The sequence below is a fragment of the Lutra lutra genome, chromosome 6 (genome assembly GCF_902655055.1).
Source record: "Lutra lutra chromosome 6, mLutLut1.2, whole genome shotgun sequence".
In the NCBI taxonomy this organism is placed as follows: Eukaryota; Metazoa; Chordata; class Mammalia; order Carnivora; family Mustelidae; genus Lutra; species Lutra lutra.
The window spans coordinates 15,551,191-15,575,210 of NC_062283.1; the positions used below are offsets into that span (position 1 = coordinate 15,551,191).

The 24,020-nt window shown below is 40.0% G+C and overlaps 1 protein-coding gene across 5 annotated transcripts in view; it reads right to left on the reverse strand.

Moving 5' to 3' along the window:
* Positions 1-24,020, reverse strand: part of HIVEP1 (HIVEP zinc finger 1) — a 142,260-nt gene that overhangs the window by 66,389 nt on the left and 51,851 nt on the right. For all 5 annotated transcript variants that reach the window (XM_047733030.1, XM_047733029.1, XM_047733032.1 and 2 more), the window contains exon 3: positions 1,019-1,072. In XM_047733030.1, the coding sequence (XP_047588986.1) occupies positions 1,019-1,072 (54 nt within the window). The remainder of the gene's footprint in view (positions 1-1,018; positions 1,073-24,020) is intronic.

Consider the following 24,020-nt stretch of genomic DNA (forward strand, 5'->3'; position numbering starts at 1 on the left):
TCCACTTTCATTAGAAGATAGAAGGACAAAGAAATAATAGATCATGAAATATAAACGCTCTAAAGGGAGCTTTAATTATGCCCTTTTAATCAATTTTTCTCATTAACATATAGGGTTAGAACACCATCCACTTCACACTGTCTTCCCCTCTGCACTGGCTGTTTTATACTGAATGTATTTTTTCCTGCTACCTGGAAAAGAAACCAGTGTGCTTTCTATGATGACAATCAATTTTTGCATTTAAACTTTTTATTTTTTATATAAAATAAACATTATAATAAAAAACAGAAAGCCATATAAATAAAAGTTAATCTTCCTCAGCCCCTTCTTCCACCATCATAAATATATTTGTGCATAGTCCTTGTAAACTTTGTCCAAACCTGTACAATCATATGTATAAGTAGGTGTGTAAACATATTTGTGTTCACGTGTATGCCTTCGTCATTTGACTGAACAAAAAAATTGAGATTTTTACAAGCTACAGTGCAGTTTCACTTTCCTCATTCAGCAATAAATCATCACCATCAATTGAAATAATTAACATTTCTTTAAAAAGTATATAATATATCCCCAAATATGAATGTATTATAATTTATTCAACTATTTTCTCACTGACTAGCATTCATATTATTTTATTTGTCTCGGGCTTTTGTCCTTATGAAAAAATACTGCATCACAAGAACACACATAGGCACATATATATGTAAACAGCCATCATTAGTCAGTGTATTTGTACTTTTATTGCTACGGGATGGTCTCATAAACAGGACTTTAAAAAGACCTGCAACAATCTTTCATAATCCCACCAGCAATGTATAAATACCTGGGAAACAGTTACAGAATATGATACGTAGCTAAAGCATTTCATAAAGCAGAGCCCATATACTTCTAGACATCAATTAGTCTAAAGTGCTTTTTAATTTGGTGATATGTTTACATTTAGTAAGGCTGCAATTATAAGGTAGCTATATAGGAATCACTTAAGAATACAGTCTATATGCGGTTGAGTTCAATTTACCTTTTTTTGACACTTCTGCCCCATTAAGTTCTTTTTGTGCTTCTTCAATTTTGTCTAAGAAAAAGAAAGAAATTTTACAAATCAATTCATCATATACAAATAAAAATACAGAAAAACAAACATACTACTTATACATGGTATCTGATACATAGTAATAAATACTTATTGAATGAATTATTTGTGAAATAAATGCACTTAAACTGTCAAAATAATGATATATTCCCTTATTTTAAAATTGAATTTCTCCCTTCAATCACATCTTGGTCACAAGGACCACTTCCAATTAATTAATGTTTCCATAATGCAAATAATGAGTGCATTTCAAATACTGAACTATAGTTTAAAAAATGTCTAGGTGCCTAAGAAAAGCACCTAAAAATAAAACTTTCCTTATTGAAGATATACAAATGTCCAAGAATGATTTTATTAGAGAGAGATAACAAACGCCCCCTAACTTAGAAACAAGTCTAATCCAAGTTCGTAGGTGGCCTGAGACCTATGCCAAACATGGAAGAACCAGGAAATAAATGAAATGAGGAGCTTTAATTAATAGCCACCCGTCCTGCCAAGCCTTGGTAACAGGATAGTCATTTATGAAGGGGGGGGTAGCATACTGCATTAAAGAGATCCTGTATCAAAGTAATGACGACAGAACTGTTTGTTTTGAAGGAGCAGGTGTAACCCAGAAGTAACGCCTAATAAGGCCCTGGGAGGCTGCCCCAGGAGCGGACAGGAGAGGGAGGCACGTGCGGGCCCTGAGCCGACAGGTCTTGGATCTGAGGCTCTGAGCACCACTGGCTTTTGCAAAAAAAGCATGTGTTCTACCTTGGTTAACAATTAATTTGCAGTTTATAAGGATGCACTTATTTGATGATTATGACAATAACCAGTTTCAAGTTTAACACAGGGTAGTTGAAGTGCTTGTGATCACGGGAGAAGCTACAAAATTCCCGGGGAACTATTCTGTACTGAAATGAATATACAACCAACAATTATATATTATTATAGTTAGTTCATAGAAGTATCACTTAAAAGCTTTCAAAATATTGGTACTTCCATCATTTATGCCTTCAGGCATCCACCAACACCCCTAGAATGGTCTCCCAATGCTGCCACCGCTGGCCACAGATGAGCCTCCGAAATGCATCTTTTCCAAACAAATAAAAGACTCAGATCCCACCACAGGTCCCCTGAACTCCAGTCTACCTGCTGCTTCTCCCGTCCAGCTTGTGGGGAAAGCCAGAAACTCAGAGAACCTCCAATTTACTGACCAAACTTCTTTTAATTGCTTATTGGTCCACCTAGCCTACAAAATAAAGGCAGAGTGGGAGCAGCAGAATAAAGGAGACAAGCTAGTTTGAAATATTAGACACGGACTATCAGCATTGATCAAAAATAACTAAATTTTTATCCTGACAAAGGTATCCCCACAGCAATGTCCTATTTCTTTGCTGCCAATTATCAGATCCAGAATGAGACGTATGAGGAGTAGAGGTAACCCGTAGAAATAATAAAATTTTTCTTATGTATAAATTCTAATTATTTCTCATGAAATGACAGGTGAATTTGGAAACCGCCCTTAAACGCGCCCCCTCTGCAAAAAAAAAAAACAACCAGAAACCTCTTATTAAATATAGGAAGTGGATCCTGCCTCCACAGCAATTTTACTTCAAAGAGAAAAATACCAAATGCAAGGATGAAATCTATGTTCATATAAATAACAAAAGGGCAAAGGCCACTTAAAAAAAATAAAATATACTAAGTACAATGTAGACCTTCAAAAATATAAAGACACAAATCATATAATTTAAATATACAGTCCCTGAGAAACATAAAAAGGAAAAAACACTGTTAGTTCTGTGCCAGCAGTACATCCAAACTCAAGAACCATAAATAATATATACGTATATAGTCTATATATTCACAGTAGTAATGACTGTGTTTAAGAGCTTATGCACACATAATTTGGCATTTTACAATAAAACAACTGTTTATTAATAGAATTGACTGTGGCTCAAGGCAACAAAAACTCATGATCTAACACATATTTAAACAACAGCTGCTATTCAGTATAGGGAGGTTTGGTCACCTGCTGTTCACACGGTAACCTAACAAATTCTTACAGAAATGACCTCAATTTACATGTGATCACAAAACACTACTCTTTGTTGTTAAATTTTCAATCGAGTTGCCTTTTTCTCTTCACAATAATAGTGCCTAAATCAGCAGATGTAGGACATCTACTATGTTAGGGATAAGCACCTACTTAAATGCTTTTACCTAAGGCTCCAGTTCAATAGGTAAATACAATTTTCACGTAGAGGGCTTCTAACGGCCAATTTTCAAAGCATTTGCTTCGATTTTTAGAAAGAAGTCCTGTTTATATTTAACCTATGCTTTATGATTCTCCTGGTAAAACAGGATGTTTTAGAGACACTCCAAAATCACAGAGAAAGTGGTCATACATTGTACATACTTAATTGGTTCAGACAAGGTAATTTACTGATACTTAAAGCAACATTTATCATTTTTTTGCACTATGACTCAGAGCAATAAATATATTTTTACATCCCCACCAACTGCACATGCACACTATTATATGTATACATAATTCAGAAACAAACTTACCCACACTCCATCCTCTATCTTTTCCTATTAAAAATGAAAAATGCTGCCTTGCCCAGCCAGCTACATGGATTTCACAACCCACTGCAGGATTCTGAACCAGATATAAGCAGCAGTTCCCTACACATCTTTTTTACCTTTTATTTTTTTACCCTTTTCCTTTTACTAAGGCTAACACTTCCTGGCAATAATATATGATCTCCTTATTGTAAGCATTGACTTGGGGGGCTGGGGGTGTTGTTTAGAATGGGATCTCCGATTCGGAGCCATCTCTGTCACCCCCCTCCCCAGTGTCACTGTTATCTGAGCTAACAGTCTCACAGAAAACTACACATTCAGAAATAAATTGTAGTTTCTCTGTTGCTATTTATTGTTTAAGGATAAAAACAGACCCACACCATGTTGGTAAATGAAAAGTGAGGAGCGCGTTCTTATGTAATGAGTTCTTACTGTATTTAAGATGCAATTCTAATTAATTCAACTTTTACTAAATGTACTTTGAGGAGCTGTCACCTGGAAAAGGCAACACGAATAGATCCATAATCTTTCCTAAGTTCCAGAGGGGCCTGTGGCTGAAAGAGTAGCAGGCCAGGAGAGGGGGGGGTACTAATCGTGTAAGTCATATTTTGGTTCTGCAACTATTAAAAATTTACAACTTTTTATAGATTTTCTTCTCCAATAAAGCACAGAAACTGTTAATGGCAAAGGCTACAAACGATCTTGTATTAAGAGCTTACGTATTTTAAAACTTTTGTTTGTAAAAAATAAATACTTTTGGTTGTACAAGAAAATGATACAAAAATATTGTTTCTGTCATCCTCATAAATAATTAAAGAAAAAAATCTCTTTATGAAATGTAACCTGAAAACACTGAGCAAAAACAGAAAAAAAAAAAAAAAAAAAGAGTTCTAGGGTGCCTGGGTGGCTCAGTGGGTTAAGCCACTGCCTTCGGCTCAGGTCATGATCTCAGGGTTCTGGGATCGAGTCCCGCATCGGGCTCTTTGTTCGGCAGGGAGCCTGCTTCCCTCTCTTCTTCTCTGCCTGCCTCTTTATCTACTTGTGATCTCTCTCTGTCAAATAAATGAATAAAATCTTTAAAAAAAAAAAAAGAGTTCTAGAGCCTTAGAAACAACCTTTCTTTTAGGGCTCTGGAAAGAAGACTGAATGATTAAAAACAAATCATTTATAACCATAAAGCACTCTTCAAAGACAGGTTCATGGTTGAGTTCCTGCTGTCTGGCCATGTCTATCCTATGGTGAAGTGTGGGAGCCTCCCTCCGCACCACTCACAAGCCTCAGGATGCCTGTAAGACAGCACAGCTCTGGGGACCAACCCACAGGGTCCTTAGGATTTGATTCAACCAAAGCTGTGTTTTTACCGTGCTGAATGTCTACCCTGTGTCAGGTACAACAGGAGGAATTAGAGACAGGAAAACAAAACAAAACAAAACAGAATGGCCTTCCTACAGGGGCTCACAGATTACTCTATCCTTTCAGTGATCATTTGAATGTCAATTTCAAGGTAAACACGTCGTCTGAATTCCACTGTGCGGCTAACGAGGTCCAGCTCCGCCTTCCTCCCATTCCCACTCCAGCTCTCTTTCCTGCTTCAGCCACAACTACTGCAGGCTCCATCAGATCCCTTCTCCTGTCCCTTCTCCTGGTGGCGTCCTTTCAAGATTCACCTCCTCCAGGAAACCTTCTTTAAACACCCTCATTCACAAGCCTCTTGCTCCCTTCTCTGTGCCATGAAACCTTGCATGTAGAACCGTGGGTCTCTGTAGCGACACATCTCATGGTCACTGGTCACTAATGACAGCATGACTTACTGATTCGATCAATGCTGACAATAACGTGCCGAGACACGGAAGCACTGGTGCACTCTGAAAGGGAGGAGAAGGCATACCTGTACACAGATTTAAAACTGGCATTAGGTGGTTCCACTTAAGAACTCAGCATTTTATCCTCTTTAACGTTACAAATTATTTCAACGTGTGCAAAGCCATATGGGTACCCTGAAAACACTTGAATCAACTATTTATTACTCCATTTGGTCAATGACAAGTGATTTCTACCTTAATTTTACTAGCTCGTCCTGCTTTTCGGATCGGCACCTGTCACCCCTACTCTAACACCATACTCTCCCTCTTCGCTGGGCCCTAACAGCACAAAGCCGAAAGGCTAATAATAAAATTGTATGAAATAGATCCTAATGAACTGTAAAAGGCACCTCTATTTACTGAAAGAGATACCATCTGATTGAAAAAGGATCACCATATGTGACTGTACTATTTTTACTACTAAATAAGCATAACTCCTACGTCCCCTCATTACCCATCAGTACAAGCTCCTTACTCTTACTGTTTGCTGCTAGAGCTATTTCGGTCAGTCTAAATATATGACAATGACGTAATGTTAAAAATGCACCCGATACCCATAACCATTTATACGTGCTCTTTTAAATGAAAATTATCCCAGTGTTCACTACCAACTCAGCTAGGTAAGCCTACGTTTATGTGCCATACGTCTTTGTACCTCTGGACCTCTGTCTTCCAGGCAGATGACACTGGACAATAATGCTGAAAATGAAAATCCTGACTAGTAATATTTCAAAATTGGAAAATACTGCCTGAAGTAAATAACAAAAAAAAAAAAAAAAAAAATCAGGCTCAACTCTGTGCTAATGAATTTGAAAATTCTGATTAACTAGTAAAAAGTTCCTGAAAGCAAAATTACTCAACTTGATCCAGGAAGAAGAAAACGCCACTGCAGTAACCATGGATGAAATTAAGACAGTTATCAGAGTAACACAGAATTACCTTATTTTACATATGTATGTATATATGTATTTAGAGAGATAGAAAGAGAGGAGTCAGGGGAAGGGGAGGGGGAATCCCAACCCGGTTCCACACTCAGCACGGAGCCCAAGGCAGGACTCGTTCTCACAATCTTGAGATCATGACCTAAGCCGAAATGAGAGTCAGATACTAAAACGACTGAATGAACTATCTAGGCACCCCTAGAATTACCTTTTTCAAGGTTCCAGGCATAGATGGTTTTGTTCTCAAATTCCTTCTGATTCTGAAGAGCAAAGCATTTTAGAACATAGGATAACACAAAAGCTGTTCTAAGTCATCTTATAAAGCTGACATGACCCTGATATCAAAATGCAACCAAAGGGGCAGAAAAATCAATACCACAGGCTAGTCGCATGCATGTGTGAATACTGATTTAACAATCTATATCAAGAAGTACAGGGGTGGCTGGCTGGCTGGCTCAGTCAGTAGAGACGTGAGTTCTAAGCCCCACACTGGGCATAGATATTACTTAAAAAATAATAATAAAAAATTTCTCAAAAGATGTGTATTCAAAGTTTGGAAAGCCACATCCAAGAAAGGTATAAAATAAGTATACAAAACTATTTCAATATTGGGAAGAATGCTGTCCTAATTTGTAACAGCAAAAGGACAAGGGAAGAGGGAAAAGGAAATTTTTAAAATGTGCAGAATGTACTTGATTAAATCACATCTCTTTCTTTTTGGATTTTATTTATTTATTTTATACAGAGAGAGAGTGTGCACAGGCAGAGGCAGAGGGAGAAGGAGAAGCAGACTCCCCAATGAGCTGGGAATCTGATGCAGGACTCAATCCCAGGACCTTGAGATCGTGACCTGAGCCGAAGGCAGACACTTAACACACTGAGCCACCCAGGCGCCCCTAAATCACATCTACTATTAGTGTAGTAAGAACAAAACAAAACAAAAACAAAAAATCCTCAACAATAAATAGAAAGAGGATAAGACTTCCCCATATTAGCCAAGTATTATTCTATCAAACACCCCAGAACAAAGAAATTGGCCACTAATCACATTATCACTTCCTTGAGAAAGCCTTCCCGGACCCGGTGCCCCACCTCTGATCTGCACCCTAGCATGGTGCTCTCACCCCCAGAGCAGCACTCATTACCGCAAGGTTTTCTGGGATCATTTCAAAAACATTAATGCCCGGGGTTCATTCAGTTGGGAATATATGCATTAGCCCCCATGTGCTAGTGTGAGGGCACACAAAGGTGCGTGACCCCAAGTGCAAGAACCTTCAGAGGTAAACCAGCAGTTTTTGCACACGCTGTGATGGTGTGACTCTAGCTATGGGGCCTGGAGGACACAGAATGGGGAAGCGTGGCTGTTCCGGCAACAGAAGATTCCAGAAACACGTCCATGGAAGAGATACACAAGCTGAACACAAACAGAAGATGAGCGATCCCACCACGGAGAGAAGAGGAGGACATTCAGGTTGGAGAGCAGGAGGAGGATGGAAAGGCAAAGAAGAAAACCAGACAGTGTGTAAGGAGCTCAGAGTAGTTTGGGAGCAAACCTGGAGAGCGCAGGTCTAGGGATACGGGGATTGCAAACTACCTTCCTACATACCTAGCAGTTAAAACCATACCATGGAGTTGGCGGAAGCAAAAATGTAACTAGTCAATGAAGTGTCTGGGCTACAGGTAGTAGGATCTTTGGAAACCAGCTCATCCTTAATACAGTGATTAAAATACTATAAATCTAGACTAAGACCATAGAAGGAGTGGAGCAAAGGCCATTCATCACAGTGCTTTTCATACTAGGGGAAAAAAAAACCTAAATCATTTACAGGATCTGGCAAAAGTAGGTGTTCAATAAATATCTGCTGGTGAATTCTTGAGAAATAAGTAAATTATGGTACCTCCGTTTAACAGAATATTATAAAACCACTGTATTTTAGGTTTCTGGAAGGAGGGCCTATTGAACCAGTAACTACAGAAATGGTGGCCCCAGATTATATAGATATTAAGAGCTTTGACAAAGGGTTTTAATGGGCCACCTTCCTTCCAGTTAAGAACCAGTGGTGGGATGAGAGGCAGCCCCAACAGTTAAGGAGGAGGTAAAGGAAACCCAAGAAAGAAGCAAAGGGGGAAAAAAAAAGGAATGGCTGAAAAAAATGAGGAGACCTAGAAATAACTTTGGTCCCAGAGGTCACCAGAACAGTGTTTCACTATCAAATCTGTAGATGATGCACTCCGTAAAGACTGAAAAAGCTTCCACTGGATTGAGCCATTAGGAGGTCTCCTAGTGATGCTTTCCAAAGCACGCAGTGGGAAGGGGAGGCCAGAGGGCAGGGGCTGAGACAGCGATGGGATGGAAGGTAGAGGAGATAACAGAGCAGAAGTATCCTTCCAAAGATTCAGTGGAGAAGAAGAGAGGGAACCGGGGAGCCACTGAGAAACACAGGGTCAAGGGAAGGTTGTTCGCTGTACTTTTTAGAGAGGCTAAATCAGGTGAAAAGTCTACTGATGGGAAGGATGAGTTTGAGGGAATGCATATCCAACTGCCTCAGTTTTATTGAGATAAGAGGCATGATTGTCTACAAAGGAAAAGAAGCACAGTGTTTCTATAAGGGGTCTTCAAGACTGGCTAAGGTGAGACAAATTACTGATGAGAACGGAAGAGCTGACCGATTTTAAGGACAAGTAAAAGCACCGATAAACAGCGACTAGGTATCTGTGAGGTGGAAACCCTTCGGTATTGCATGGCTCCCATGCGCTATTTATCCTAACAAAGTCTGGCAACCTGGATGAAGAAACGGAGAACGAATGCCAAATTTGGACTTTTCCAGGGAGGAAGGACAAAGAGTTCAGTGAGATGAAGATACTAGAGGATGGGTCATCTGATCAGCCAAATACACAAAATGGGTCGTGGTTTGGTGGGCAGTGGCAAGGAAGGAACCGAACAAGGAGAAGTCAGAAGAACAGAGGGGCAGAGAACAGAAGCTGAGAGTCTGAGGCCAGCAAATCCGGCTGGTTGTGATCGATTTCTGAAACGAGGTTCATGGGTTTGAAAAAAGATCCAGAGTTTGGCCGCACGTAAAGTAGGGCAGAGAGAAAGGCTAACTGGACACGAACAATCTGTTCATCTAGTACGGTAATGAGTCATGGAACAGCAAAGATTAGGAACAAAATCTACCATAAGAAAACTCCAACTGTGAAATGCCTAGCCCTGTTATACTTTTACGTATACATAAATGTATACCTTTATAGACTTTGCAAAATTGTTCCTTTACCCTTCTCAGAAAGCATGTTTCCATTGTGACACTGAGGAAAAAAAGAGTTCAGAGAGAAAAGTAAAAGCTCCATCACACTTTTAAAAAGATATGGATCAACTAAATGCAGTTTCTTCTATAGAGGATCGTCTGGATATCAAAACTGACCATGGAAATAACAAAATTTATACAAACAGTGAATATGTTCCCACTGAACCAGGTAAGGCTTTTAAATTACTTTTTTGTCCTTAATAACATATCGTCGGTTCCACTTTGCAGCGTTCCTTAGTCTTCATCAGCAGAGCTGGGAACTGTGTTAGCCTGCTGTGTGCAAAATACGCTTTGAATAGTGGGGTAATTATAACTTATTACCCCTAGAGGGGGCTAGGAAGTCCTCTGGTTTTCGGAGTTGAGCATACATTTCCCAAGAAGTAAAAAAGCAAAGCAAACTCCCAAAGTCTCTTTCCTAAACCTCACAGGGTTTCAGAATCCATGAGAAGTCCAGCCAAGAAGGTCAAGTTTGATGAAAAGCTCCTTCTTCAGGTGGCTGCCACAGCAATGTGGACCAAGGTGGAGTCCCCTGATGCCAGCCTCCTGGCTCATTTCTAAGTCACCGAAGAGACCCGAACTCCAGCTTTTGTGGCTCCTTTATTACTGCAGTCATTTAAAAATCTAGGTAGGAAGGCTGCAGCCCCTATCAATCAAATCAGCACTAGAAGTTTCCCAGGTGATTCTAATAGGCAGACAAACCTGAAAATCAATGTTCTCTAGATTACAGATATTATCAGGTCAAGATTCAAAATTGTGTAAAACCCAAGGAGTTAGGGGGAAAGTCTTATCAGCTGGCTCCTTGGAGCCACTTTTTATCAAGTAACAGGGACAGGGACAGCAACAGCATCTGCCTCATCACAGGGGCTGCTGTTGGTGGATGGACACCGGGAAGATAAGGAAGGGAGAGCTCCGGGTACGCTCCATGGCTATGGATGTCCAATTCAAGTACGCTGCTAACATGCAAAGTCAAGCCAGACATTCTTAACAAGCATTACATCACAGATAGATCAACTGTTTATTACCAACATGAGCCCTAAACTAGAAAATAAATCTCCAGCTGAAAAATGTATGTTTGAAAATACAAATAAATACAAATAAAACTATTTAAACCTAATAAGCTCCTGTGTAAAGATGCTAAAAACTGACATGGATCAAGACAGTTTTCTAACAATCACATTAAAATACGTGGCCCATTTTGGTTCAGATATTATTATTAGAGTATGACAACACTGGTTTCCTCTTCCCACTTGATGATTTCTAACTCTGTGAATGGGAGCAGGTAGTCATGGTAACTATGATGGGGAGAGAAAGGATTAGGAAGACAGAGCATTCTCATCCAGGGAGGCTAAATGCCAGGTTCCACCAAACTTGAGTTACTAGCCCAGTAAGGGATTCACACATGTACACATATGTGTGTGCACTCCCATACACGCATGCAGACACACACACACAAACACACACACCATACACCAATTCAGGGGTCAGCCTGTAATTGTAGAGATGGTTGAGAGAGACCCAAGAGGTGAGGATCTCAGAGTCTGAAGAGAACTCTTCTGGCCAGCTGCCTCACCTCTAGTCAGCAAATACACACACAGTTTTCCCCGTCATTTTTTAAAAGCTTCTTATTTAAGAAAGAACAAAAGAACGAAAGAGAAAGGAAGGAAGGAAGGAAGGAGGAAAGAAAGAAAGAAAGAAAGAAAGAAAGAAAGAAAGAAAAAGGGAGAAAATAAAATGAAGGACTTAAATGCAGGGTGTTGCTATGATCTGGGGAACAGAAACGAAGCACAGTGAGCTGTATCTGAGAGAAGGCAGGCTGCCCACCTTCTGTGTGCCTGGGGGCTCTCCTTGGGACAGCCTCCTTAACCCCCACTGGAAGGCCACACACCACTCTTCTCCTCAACAGGAAACAGTTAATGCTCACAGTATGCCCGGAACTGTGGTAATTCAACTATGAGCTGGGGTAAATGACAGTTTGACAGTTCAGATTTCTGGTTCCACTGGTTCCATCCAGTGATCTCCAGTTACTGCAGATGCGAATCAATCAATATGCTCTAAGAAGTGGGGAAAAGGGTTGGGGGAAGGATGAAGATTAGTAATGTGAGGGAAGAAGGAAATCAGTATTAAAAATAACTGCCCAAACCCCCTTTGGGTAGAATAAGAGTATTTAGAGACTCACAAGACTGGACAAAGAAGTACAATTACATTTCTTCTAGAATTCTGACTGGATGAAATGTCAGTCTGAGGTAAGGAATACTTGGATATTTCGGTTTTCTACTATATACCTGCTGAAGACCTATGCCATGTGGTCTTCCCAGCTACCTGTCACTGGATTTCTCACCACTGTGTTGGCCCCTTCTGTCCAGGGAGGTCCCACTCATGAGTCTGGATGTTATGGCTGCAGTGGTTCAAGCCCTGGTCTAGTGGTTGATATCTAGCATCCCTTCAGCAAGATTCAACTCTATAGAAAGACTCCAAAACATGTATGCCATACTGAAGAGACTCTGAAAAGGCTTCTCTCTGTATGACATTAAGTGGTTAACTGTATTCTATTGAAAAAAAGAAACAAGAACTTTTTTCCACTTGTACCCCTGCCACAAATTTAGCAGACACAATACACTGGTCATCTAATGCATCGGTATGGCCACCTGTCACGGTTGTATTTAAAGCAATTTTATCTGATTTTGTCTTCTGTTTTCTTGTGAAAAGGAGAGACAGAGAAATTAGTATGCGACTATCTGGCCTGAAACACATTATTCACTCAAAAAATGCTGACACTGAGGCACCTGGGTGGGTCAGTCGGTTAAGTGTCTGCTTTCGGCTCTGGTCCTGATCTCAGGTCCCGGGACTGAGCCCTGTGTCATGCTCCCTGCTCAATGGAGTGTGTGCTTCTCCCTCTCCCTCTGCCCCTTCCCCTGCTTGTGCTCTATCTCACACTCTCACAAATAAATAAAATCTTTAAAAATAAATAAATAAAATTTCCATATTTAAAAGATTAAAAAAGAAACAAAAGAAGCCCGATGTTTTCTAAAAAACTAGAAGATCACCAAAGTATTATTAATGTAGTGTTACAGCATTATACTTCAAATGATAATCATAAGCAAGAAATGCTCTATAACAGTGTTAAGTAAAAAGGCAAAGTTTCTACAGGCCCAGCACCCTGGGGGCATTCAATAAAGGTCACTGCCCCCAGAAATAATTAGAACCAAGAGGAAATTAAATCATTTCTGAACTACCACTAGCAGTCAGGTTTGTATATACCACGGCCAAAAAAGATACCAAAAAGAAAAAACAATTTCTGGGAATACGCTACCTGGTGTTTTTAACTCCTTTGGGTATGGCAGGGGAAGATAAGAACTTAAGGATGAGAAAGCAAAGTTAGAAAGACAAAAACAAAACCCAAGAAGTAAAACAATGTATACCATATATTTCCATTTGTGTCCAAATATATAAACCAGTGTGTGTGTGTGTATGTGCCACGGGTGTTTGCAGCCACCCCTGAGGAAGAGGGTCCACACAAGAAAGACACATATTTCACTGTATCTTTTAATGTCTTTTCTGTTTGAATCAGTTAATAGTGTGAGATTTACTTAAGTTCTGAAATTTAAACCAAAAATATATGGAACAAGAATAAAACAATATCTCAACCATACAAATTAACTACTGTTAGCATGCTGGCACATCACCATGTTATTTTTCACACACACACACACACACACACACACACACACACACACACACACACTCTTTTGCATATGGTCTCAGGGACTACAGGGACCCAAAACCCAGGTTAAGAACTGACAAGGACCTAATCTACACTATTACTATTCTTTTGCAGCCTAAGTGAGCATTCAAAGGTATATTTTCACAGTGTAAAAACATGTTTTCATTTTTTCAGTTGTTAAATTTCTCCCCAAATAATTGAACAATGTAGCTCTTACTAGTACAAGCTATTCTTATGTAGCCACATGAAAAAAAGGGGGGGGGGAAGCAGGTAATTGTAATAAATAATCTGTTCTTTTCCTAGTTTTCCAGTCCCAGTATATTTAATAACTCTTTACAGAGCAGAGTAGATAGGAAAGAAAAAAAAAATCACTCATCACTGTCCTAAGTACATCAGGCATCGTGCTTGGCACAGTACATTTAATTTCATCCTTAGAACCTACCCTACGCAAAGCTTTTATCTAGATACAGTGCCTTCCCTTTAGAGCCCAGGCTCTAGTGGAGATGAAAATACATTAAGCAAGGAAGATATATTAATGTATTCGTACTTATAATATATAGTAAAAAGTGATAACCTCACTTGCAAAACAAAGAAAGGACACGAAGTAAAACTCTCAAAGTATATGCCCAACTCATAACCCATCTAACTTTTGCTCACAATAGTTAGTGTGTAGTGGAGGGTACTGCACAGTGAGTTCACCAGCTCACCTACAACCAGCTGCCGGTCAACCTGGGACACCAACTCATGAACCAAAAGGATCAGAGGACTATCTTATTTCTCCCATATGCCAACTTGGAAGGCTTCCCAGAGTCTCTTAATTCTTTGAATAATCATCTTACTAATATTATAAAGATCTCCCACTGATAGCAAGAACTTATTATGTACTCATTTAGGATTTCTGGCTTCTGGTAATGTCAGAGTGGCTTACAGGAGACTAACTCCCCTGTCAATACAATAAGAGTATGTATGAAGTATTAAGTAACAAAAAACAAAAAATTTCTTGCTTTAAAAAGGTAAACAAAAAATGAAAGGAAGACATGAGAGAGTGACCAAATGCAGGCAGTAACTGGATGGAATTTGACCTTGGAAGGTCAAATCGTTAAGCTTCACTTTTCAATGGCTATTTCCTGAGGGGCAATCACCAATTCCAGAAGAGCATGGATGGAGCAGACAGTACCAGTCACACTGGGCTGAGGAGACAGAGATAGAGTTTGGAAAGGCTACAAACAGCTGGACATTGAGCGTGTGTGTGGGGGGCGAGGGGGGCGGGGGGAATCCCAGAGGGAGCCTCATAGAAAAGGGTCTGGAATCTGTGAACAAGCCCCTCAAATCCCTGACGGCTTCTTGAACTGCTTGTATGGAGGGTAAGATCTCAAGGAACCCAAGGAAAAGCAACCCAAGGCCAAGACGAAAGAATTGAGCAAAGTAACAGCAGCAACTATCAGTATGAATATGGGGGACAATGAATCTGGAATTCAACTCCTGTCACATTAGAGGGTCCAGGTAAACACCTTATATTTCCAAGGCCATGCCTTAGGATTAACATCACATCCTGGACTCAGGACAAATCAAAGAGACCTACTCTGAAAAGCCTCCACAAGTTTCAGAAAATATGATAGTAACTTAACTGTCTGCTAATACAAAACTCAAAAAAACTCAACTTCAGATCAAGATAACAGAATGTATCAACCACACTGTTCTCTATACAACAAAACCTTATAAGGAAGGTGAATCATGACACTGCTATAGACAGGTAAGTCAGGAAAAAGAATTACAGATAACAAAGATGTTATAATTAGCAGACAAGAAATGTAAAGTAACTATTACAGTGACAAAAAAATTATAAAAAAGAAATTAATCTTGTAAAGAATAAATAGCAGAATTTCAGAACATATGTAAAAACTCAAAAACAGTGGAAATAATATCAAGAAAAATGAAATATCTGAAAAAAAATTCACTGGATGGTATTAAGAGCAGATGAAATGCTACAGCAGAAAAAAATTGTGAACTTGAAGACAAGTCAAAAGAAATTATCTAAACTGAAGCAGAGAGAGGAAAAGTGAAAAGTAACATAGTTTCAACACCCCAGGGAACAGTATCAAGTAATGTAACATATATATAACTAATGTCTCAGAAGAGGAAGAGAGAAAACTGGGAAGAAATAATAGGTAAAGAAATAATAGCTGAATTGTTCCCAAATTTGACTAAAATATCAACCTACAGATCCAAAAAGCTCAGTGAACCCCAAGGAGGATGAACACAAAGAGAACAACACATAGGCATGTCTTAGTGCAACTGCAGAATAAGGGGGCGGGGTGGTGGGGAGAGTGGCAACAGATATTTAAAGTGCTGAAGAGATGGGGCATCTGGGTGACTCAGTCAGTTAAGCATTTATCTTTTGATTCTATCTCAGGTTGTGATCTCAAGGTCAGGAGATCAAGCCCCTATTCTAGCTTGCACCAGATGTGGAGCCTGCTTGGGATTCTCCCTCTCCCTCTGCTCTCCACCTACCAACCCCTGGCTGTCTCTTTGTCTCTCTCTCTCAACTAAATAAATAGTAAGAGAAAAACAAAGAGAGAAGAGAAAAACAAAACAAAAAAAACAAAACAAAACAAAAATCAAATTAGAATACTATGCTTAGCAAAATTATCCATCAAAAATGAAAGCAAATGAAGATATTTCCAGATAAACAAAAGTTGAGAAAATTTGTTACTTATATAAGCAATGCAAAAAGTGGTTATTTAAGCTGCAGGGAATGGTAACAGATAAAAATATGTCTCTATAGTAGGGGCCAGCAAACTGTGGTTCACAAGTCAAATGCTGACCACAACCAGTTTTTGTAAGACCTGTACACTAATTTAAACGTTAAAAAAAAAAAAAAAGTGGGGAAAGGACAAGAAAAATATGCAATGGAGAATATATGAGGCTACAAAGCCTAAAATATTTATTATCTGGTCCTTTTCCCAAAAAAATCTGCAAACTCCTGATTTATAAGAAAGAAGCAGAGAGAGAGAGGTAGGAAAAGAGACAGGACAAATAAAGGCTGTATTTCTCTTTTCTTCAATTCTTTAAGACAAACTGAGCATTAAAACAAAAAATAAAAACAGTATATTATAGGGTTTCTAATATACACACAAGTAAAATATATGACAAAAACATTTACTCATCTCAAACTGCCCTGAGGCCCAAGGTCATCCCTACGAAATGAACTCATACAAATCTGAATCTTAATACCCATAAGTTATTTCATATTCTACCAAAATCTTAAACACTAGATTGAAATTATTATTTTTTAAAAACACAAAAATGAAATAGATGGTTTGTTCCCAACCTATTTTCTGGTACACATTTCAAACAGCAAGCACACTATCAGCTATGGCGATCTTTTGAAAAACTGAGAGCATCCTCTCTTTTTAAGTAAATAATGAATTATTTCATTCTATTAAGTACTGGCAGAGTGTGAGCTCAAATAATTCTAGGGGACGTGAAAGAGCCTGTGGGAGGGAAGAGCAAGAGGAAAGCAGGAATAAGTACTCGGCATGTGGGGCACCATGAGTAGGTGTGGCGTGGCAGAAAGGAAGTAAATACACAGGGTGAAAGGAGAACGTGGTAACATGTTAAGATATCGGGAAAGTAATCAGAGAGTCACAAATGATATGGAAGGTTCAGGTTTGCTGGCTGGGTGACTGACGCAGCCACACCACACGTCACAGAGGCAAATGACCTGCTTTCCCCGCAACATCTATCCAACCTTAGCCACGTACACAGATGACAGAGCAAGGATTCTCCTTGCGTTTAGGAATCCAGAGATCAATGAATAAATGAATAAAAAACCAAAAATGGCTTCTCTGGGATGGGAAGTCCATTTGTAGACATGATAATGAGTTTGGAACATGAGTCCAAGGGAATAAGGGCTTATTCCAGAAGAGATACTCAAAGGGAAGCAAAACAGAACTTTATTGACTGGTCAAGGCCGGACACATAGACTTGGAATTAAGACTCTAGACTTCATGTTTATTTTCAAGCACTCTGGTTTTTGTTTCAGCATGTTTAGTCACCAGAGAAAATTGAAAGTACTTTACTCTCATACTATTTCAAATGCTTATTTTGTAAATAATACTATTATGAGCAAGAATATTTTTAAAATTCCGCAATACACTGACAAAGACACTGAAAGACACTGATTGAATGGATGGGAATTGATGGCAGCCTAAAGGCCCCGCAGGAGGTTTGGGTGAAGCCAAACTGTATCAGGAGTGAACCTGCTCCTAGACGTTTTCCTACTGGTATGGCTTTTGCTTTCAATTTCAGTTTATAACCCCAGGGATTTGGGCAGTGACTTGTTGGAGTGTATGAGAATCCTAAATTTAAAAAACATCAGAGGTTCAGACCAGCATACATTATACAATTCAGGTTCTGTGGGGTTTTTTAAATTTTATATAATTCAGTTTTTTAAAAATGATGTTGTCATATCTGGATAAACATTTCTGAAAAAGTAACAAAGAAATTAGTATGAGTAGGTGCCTCTTCATACTGGGATAAAGAACAGGGGCTGGAGAAGGGAGAAAAGGACTTTTTCGTTGTACATGATTCTGTACTAGTTGATCTTTAAAAAAAAAAACTAAGTGTATGCATTACTCATACTGAAAATATATTACTTACTCATTTACATATCTAGGCATGTACAAAGATATATGTATGTACATGTACATAAGTGTGGGTAGCCAAATCAACAACAGAACCGAATGCTTCAATTCTCTTAAGAGTATATATGTACTTATTACATGCTTAAAAAATTCATATACTATGTATATTACATACATACACACATTAAATGTATACACATGTGCTCAGATATTGTTTCAGTATTCTCACTTAAACTATCATTCCATGTTTCCAAAGTCATTAATGCCAGTTTCCTCCTTGTAAACCGAGGCTACATTAACATTTACTGAATGGCAGTAATACCGCTGTTAAGTACCGCAACACACTATTCTTTACACTTCCTTTAACTTATTCAACTCAACACGTTAGGCAAAATATTCAGAGGTCAGATAACAAGTCTGTTATTCACCTCAAAACAGTCCAATTTGCATCCTTGCCAAAGGGTAATTCCCTCACCAGCAAGAATCAGAAGTTAAAAGGATATGAAAAATTATAAGTAGGTGGTAGAAGGGAGAGAAGCAAGGTGAAAACAGACAGAGTCTAACAATTTTAGTCATCAACTACAGACACAATCTTTAAGGGGGGGGAATTAAAGTCAAAATAAACCAAAATACCCTAACATTTTGTAGTTTATGAAGAACAAGTCAGGGCTCACTAGGTACTCCTGCAAACCCCAAAACCTTTTACCGTCCTACCACAGCAGTTGGCTCACGGCACTGTGGGTAATGGCTGACTTGAAGTCAGCTTCCTCACTGACCTGGTGGCCCATGAGGGAAGAAACCAGGTAGGTGCTGATCAGCCCTGAGTCCTAAAAACAGTGCTAGACACACAGCAGGTCAGCTGGCCGATCACCTGGACGCTGGCATCAGACAAATGCCATAAATCCTAACCATCCCATACTGTAGAGTATGGTAAGTGGGGAAGAATTAAAGATTTGATAACCACAAGAAAAGTGACCCTACAAATTTCCAAACTTGGGATTAGCTGTATCTTTTAAATAATCCTTACCATCTTTTTCTGTGCTATAAGTGAAGAAATAGCCTAGACTAGTAAATACCTTTCTACTCAAGCCATTACGACCAAAGCTCCCAAACTTTGCATAGTTTCACAAATGTAAGAAATGAAATATATAAAATACAATTATTTCCAGGTACTAATATTCTATGCCATAATTTATAATGTGGAAGGTATCAACTTCTGAGTGATTTAGGTCATTACAAATACACAATGGTAAGGAAGTGCACAAAAACACAGGTGGTCGTCTGTGGGGTCCACAGTGTGAAGGGCCAGTCATGGACTTGAGTTAGCTTTTGATTACTGGCCAACACACTCAGACAGACATTCCCTAAACTGATTTTGAAATGAATAACACTTACAAAATACATTATCAAATCCACTGTTTACATTCAATTATATTTTAGGAACATAAACTCAAATGATTATTTGAGGCTCTGGGCCTGAATGGTCAAATAACAGTTCATACAATTTTTGTGTATTTGTGCATGTAGATATGTATAACAGATGATGTGTGTGTGTGTATTACATGTATGTTTTTATACCTCTTACCTTATTTGAAATATATCCACATGCCATTACATGCATACATGCCTATGTCTTCTAGGAGCCGTCACTGTTACTGAATAGTAAATCTAAGATAATGACAGCACTTTTAGGACCATTGAAGTGGTCCTGAACCATCCATCCATCCATTCATTCATTCATTCATTCATCCATCCATCCATTCATTCATTCATTCATTCATTCAATTTTTGTCTTTTCAAGATTTTTATTTATTTATTTGAGAGAGAGAGCATGAGCAGAGGGGAAGGACAGATGGAGAAGCAGACTCCCCACTGAGCTGGGAGCCAGACATGGGGCTCAATCCCAGGACCCTGAGATCATGACCTGAGCCCCGAAGGCCGACACTTAACCAATGGAGCCATCCAGGTGCCCCCTGAATCAGTATTTATTATAAATTTTACAATACGGAATTCCGATTTCAAATCTTTGTAGTGCAAGCACACAAACACACACATGTACACAACTCATAGACTTTTAGCAATCGTAACAACTGAAACAATGAACAAATGTTATTTTTTTCACAAAGGAAGTACTTGGCTAACTCCCACAGTTGCAAGGACTCTGGCCAAAAATAACAGTAATTAGGCTTGTAACTTCACATGTATGGATCTAACTAGTCAAGCCAAAAATAGCTTTGTAGTCATTTATCAACTGTTGTCATTTGCTTTAGAGGCTACGGCATTATACAGACCCAGTTAGGCAAACCATGGTGAAAACATGCTAAAATATCGCTAAACTTAAGAAAATTTTAGCTCTTTTCAAGTTACAATATTGTAACACATGAGAGATCACCATGATGTAATTACTTTGGATAGCTAATAAGGTTAACTCTTTTTTAAACTAAAACATATGTTAAATAAACTAGCAAAATAGGATTAACACACAGATATTTCTCAAAAACCAATGGAGACATCTTAGGTTACCTGCTCCAACCTCATTAGAATCCCTGCTCATACCCTCCTCTGGTATGAGCAACACTGCCTTTTAGGGATACCCACAGTGCAGGGGGCCTGCCCTTCCCCCACCACTTTTGCAAACTTAGGGATGTTCCCTTAACATCTGCCTGGAAGCCCTCATCTTCCTTCAGAGCCTACTGGGGACAAAGCTATCAAAAACAGCACAAATGTGTTTACTAGGTGCTAGACATTGTTCTGAGGACTTTACTGCAGGAATCCATTCAACCCTCAAAGAAAACCTACCTGGGAAGAAGGAGAAGGAGCTGCCCTTGACCTCCACTCCACAGAGGAGCAAACTAAGGCACACAGAGACCGACTTCATAGAGATAATGAGGAGAAGTGCCAGGTTGGAACCTGGACAGAATGCCTCCAGAATGTGTCCTTCTTAACACCACACTTGATTTCTCCTACACCGCTTCTATGCGACAGCGCTCTGTGCCCATCAAAATGGTGTCCTTCCTGAGGGGGCAAGGCCTCATCCTCTGTCCTGTTTGAACCCGAATACCAAATGCTCTTACAGCCCCTTCTTGAGCCCCAAGGGGGGGCACTCTAGTACACACCAACACTAACTACCCCCGCTCCTCTCGCATTAAGCACATACGTGGGTCAGGTTGTTCCTTTCCTGCCTTTATCAAATCGTTGCCTCCATGAGAAAAGTTTACCATAGTGGCTCCATCACCCTGGCCCCCGGAATCCACCCAGACCTCACCAATGTTTCATCACCAAGCTTCACCCGACTCTCAGAAACTTCTAATAAATCCAGCAGAGAAAGCTCCTTCCCTTCCTACACATCCCACAGAGCTTGATTTGTTCCGTACACTGTCTGTAAAGAAGTCTCTCTCCAATGGCATTCAACTGTATCCCATTTACCCATTATTATTCGTGGTCTCATTTATGGCTTAAATTCTCTATTACGTGGAAGCCTCTTTTCCATCTCTGCGATTGTTCAGCTACCTGCGGAGAGGAAAACCCATCCCCGCGGGGCGCGCACAAACACGGCATGTGTTCCAATGTGGCCGGATTCCTATCTGTCAGAGCAAATGAACAGACTAGAAGACTCAGGACGGAAAAGGGAGGTGAAAAAGCCCTTCTCCCAGAGGAAAACAAAGCAACCAATGGCTGACCTAGCAGATCAACATGACTGGGGTGGGGACTGTGGAGGAGAGGAGGGCAGACCAAGAAATGAAAACTCTGCAAAGCTGTGAGGAGAGAGGGCTTCTCTCTTCTCTTTCCTTTTTGCCTCCCCTAGGCCAGACCTATGCACTGCAAGGCCTCAGTTCAGGTGAAAAAGGAACTTCTCCTTTACTATATCACAGGAATCACTGACACACTCAGCTACACGCAATGCAGTGGGGGTGGGGGAGAGTGTTTGTCATCACTGCTGAGGTAGGTAACTGGCACTGCAATTTTGTAATACTACCATTGAAAGTGTAGTCACAACTCTGAGTGATTTTACCTAGGCTTATTAACAAAAGTTATTGTTAATCACTAAGTTAAGCTCATTCGATCTGACTTTAGGACTAAAAGGGCCTCAGAAAACAGCCCGTTGAGGTTATCTGCTACCTGAAGACAGAAATTCCATCAGGTTTCGCTGAATGCTGTGCCACAGCAAGGGCTTGGTCTGCTGTGTCTTTACCACTTGTTAAATTGATGGCGTATGCTGTGCCCACTACAGAGATGTGCTACTTTAAGAAATCTGCAAATTTTGAAATTGTGACTCAAAAGCCAGATAATCAGTTGATGTCCAAAAAATTACTCACTTCACAAGTGGAGGCATTCGAGGAGAAAGCTCTGGGGCCAAGGACAGAAATCAGGGCAGGGACAGGCAGGCGGGCAGGGACCCAGGAAGAAGCAGTAGCATGTATAGAGGCACACCACTGGCCACAACAGGAGACCTCCCATCTCTCAAGATCACATCTAAACTGCGAAACAAGGCAGATCCTTCAAGTCTTACATGTGAACTCACTTGGCAGCTGCAGACACGAGACTCATGGTTTCCAACATTCACAAAGGTTTAGGACATTCAGTCACTTGTAACTTTGCTGAGAAACACATGTGACCCCCATGCATGGCCACACTGACACACAGAGGGTTCACCTGGCTGGTGAGCTCGTCCTGCATACTGCCCAGCACCCGCCTCTCTAACCCTCCTTGTTCTTCACTCCTTCTTGTCAGCACTGTAATACTCTAGCAAACCCCAAATCGTCTGGGTCTCCCTCCAGAAAGCCCTCCCAACTGTCCACCCCCACTGACTGGTGCAGGCCCTCACCTCTCACTGAGACCCATGGCCTCTGCGCTGGCCTTCATGTCTTTTCATGCCCTTCCCTGCGGGCGAACCCACACTCCATGTGCAGCCATGACAGCCAGCCTGCTTCCTCACAGTTATTCCTACTAGAGTGTCTTGGTCTTTTCCATCAAAGTCCTCAACACACTCTGTAATTATATTGTTTATTTACTTGAATAACCCCTCCATATCTCCAATAGAGTCTTTAGTCAGGGATGATTTTGTCCTCCGAAAGGCCTCCGACCATGTCTGGAGATATTTCTGGAAGTCACAATTGAAGAGGAGGGGCTGCAGCTGGCATCTAGTGGGTGGAGGCCAGAGATGCTGCTAAACATCCTACTGACACACAGGACAGCCCCCACAACAAAGAATGATCCAGCCCATAATGTCCCTCACTGCCAAGGTCGAGAAACCCTGCTGTGTAAACGGACACGTACTTAAAAGGATATCTGAAAAACCGTTCAGTATTACTTTAATCACATCTTTGGTTTTCAAACAGAACAAAACATAATTTTGATTACTATCTTATATTTTAACATTATGAATAATAATGCATGTTAGCAGATAACTACTACATGGGGTTAGGGGGAGCAGTCTTCACATTAGCACTAAAATTAAAGTATTCACATGTATTCCATCATTAAGAACCTACCAAAAAAATTAGGCATGAGCAATAACCTCTGCTATGTCACTTGGCTAAGACACGGGAAGCTGGGGTTCCATCCCAGCACACCTAACAGAGAGCTTTTCTCCCTTCGCCAGGTTATAGTTTTCACATGCAAAAAACAATAAAGTGTGGGGGTTACAAACATTCGTGAGTTCAAATCTTAGCCTCCCCACTTCTTATCTCTATGATATTGGACAAGTGACTCTATCCTCTAAATCTCCGTTTCCTCATCCATAAAATGGGTAAGAAAACAACACCCACCTCGCAAAGCTGCATAAGACTAGGAAGAAACAACAAGGGGAAATGTTTAGAATAATACTCAGCTTGTACTTGATATGCTATAGGGGCACCTGGGTGGCTCAGTCGGTTAAGCATTTGAC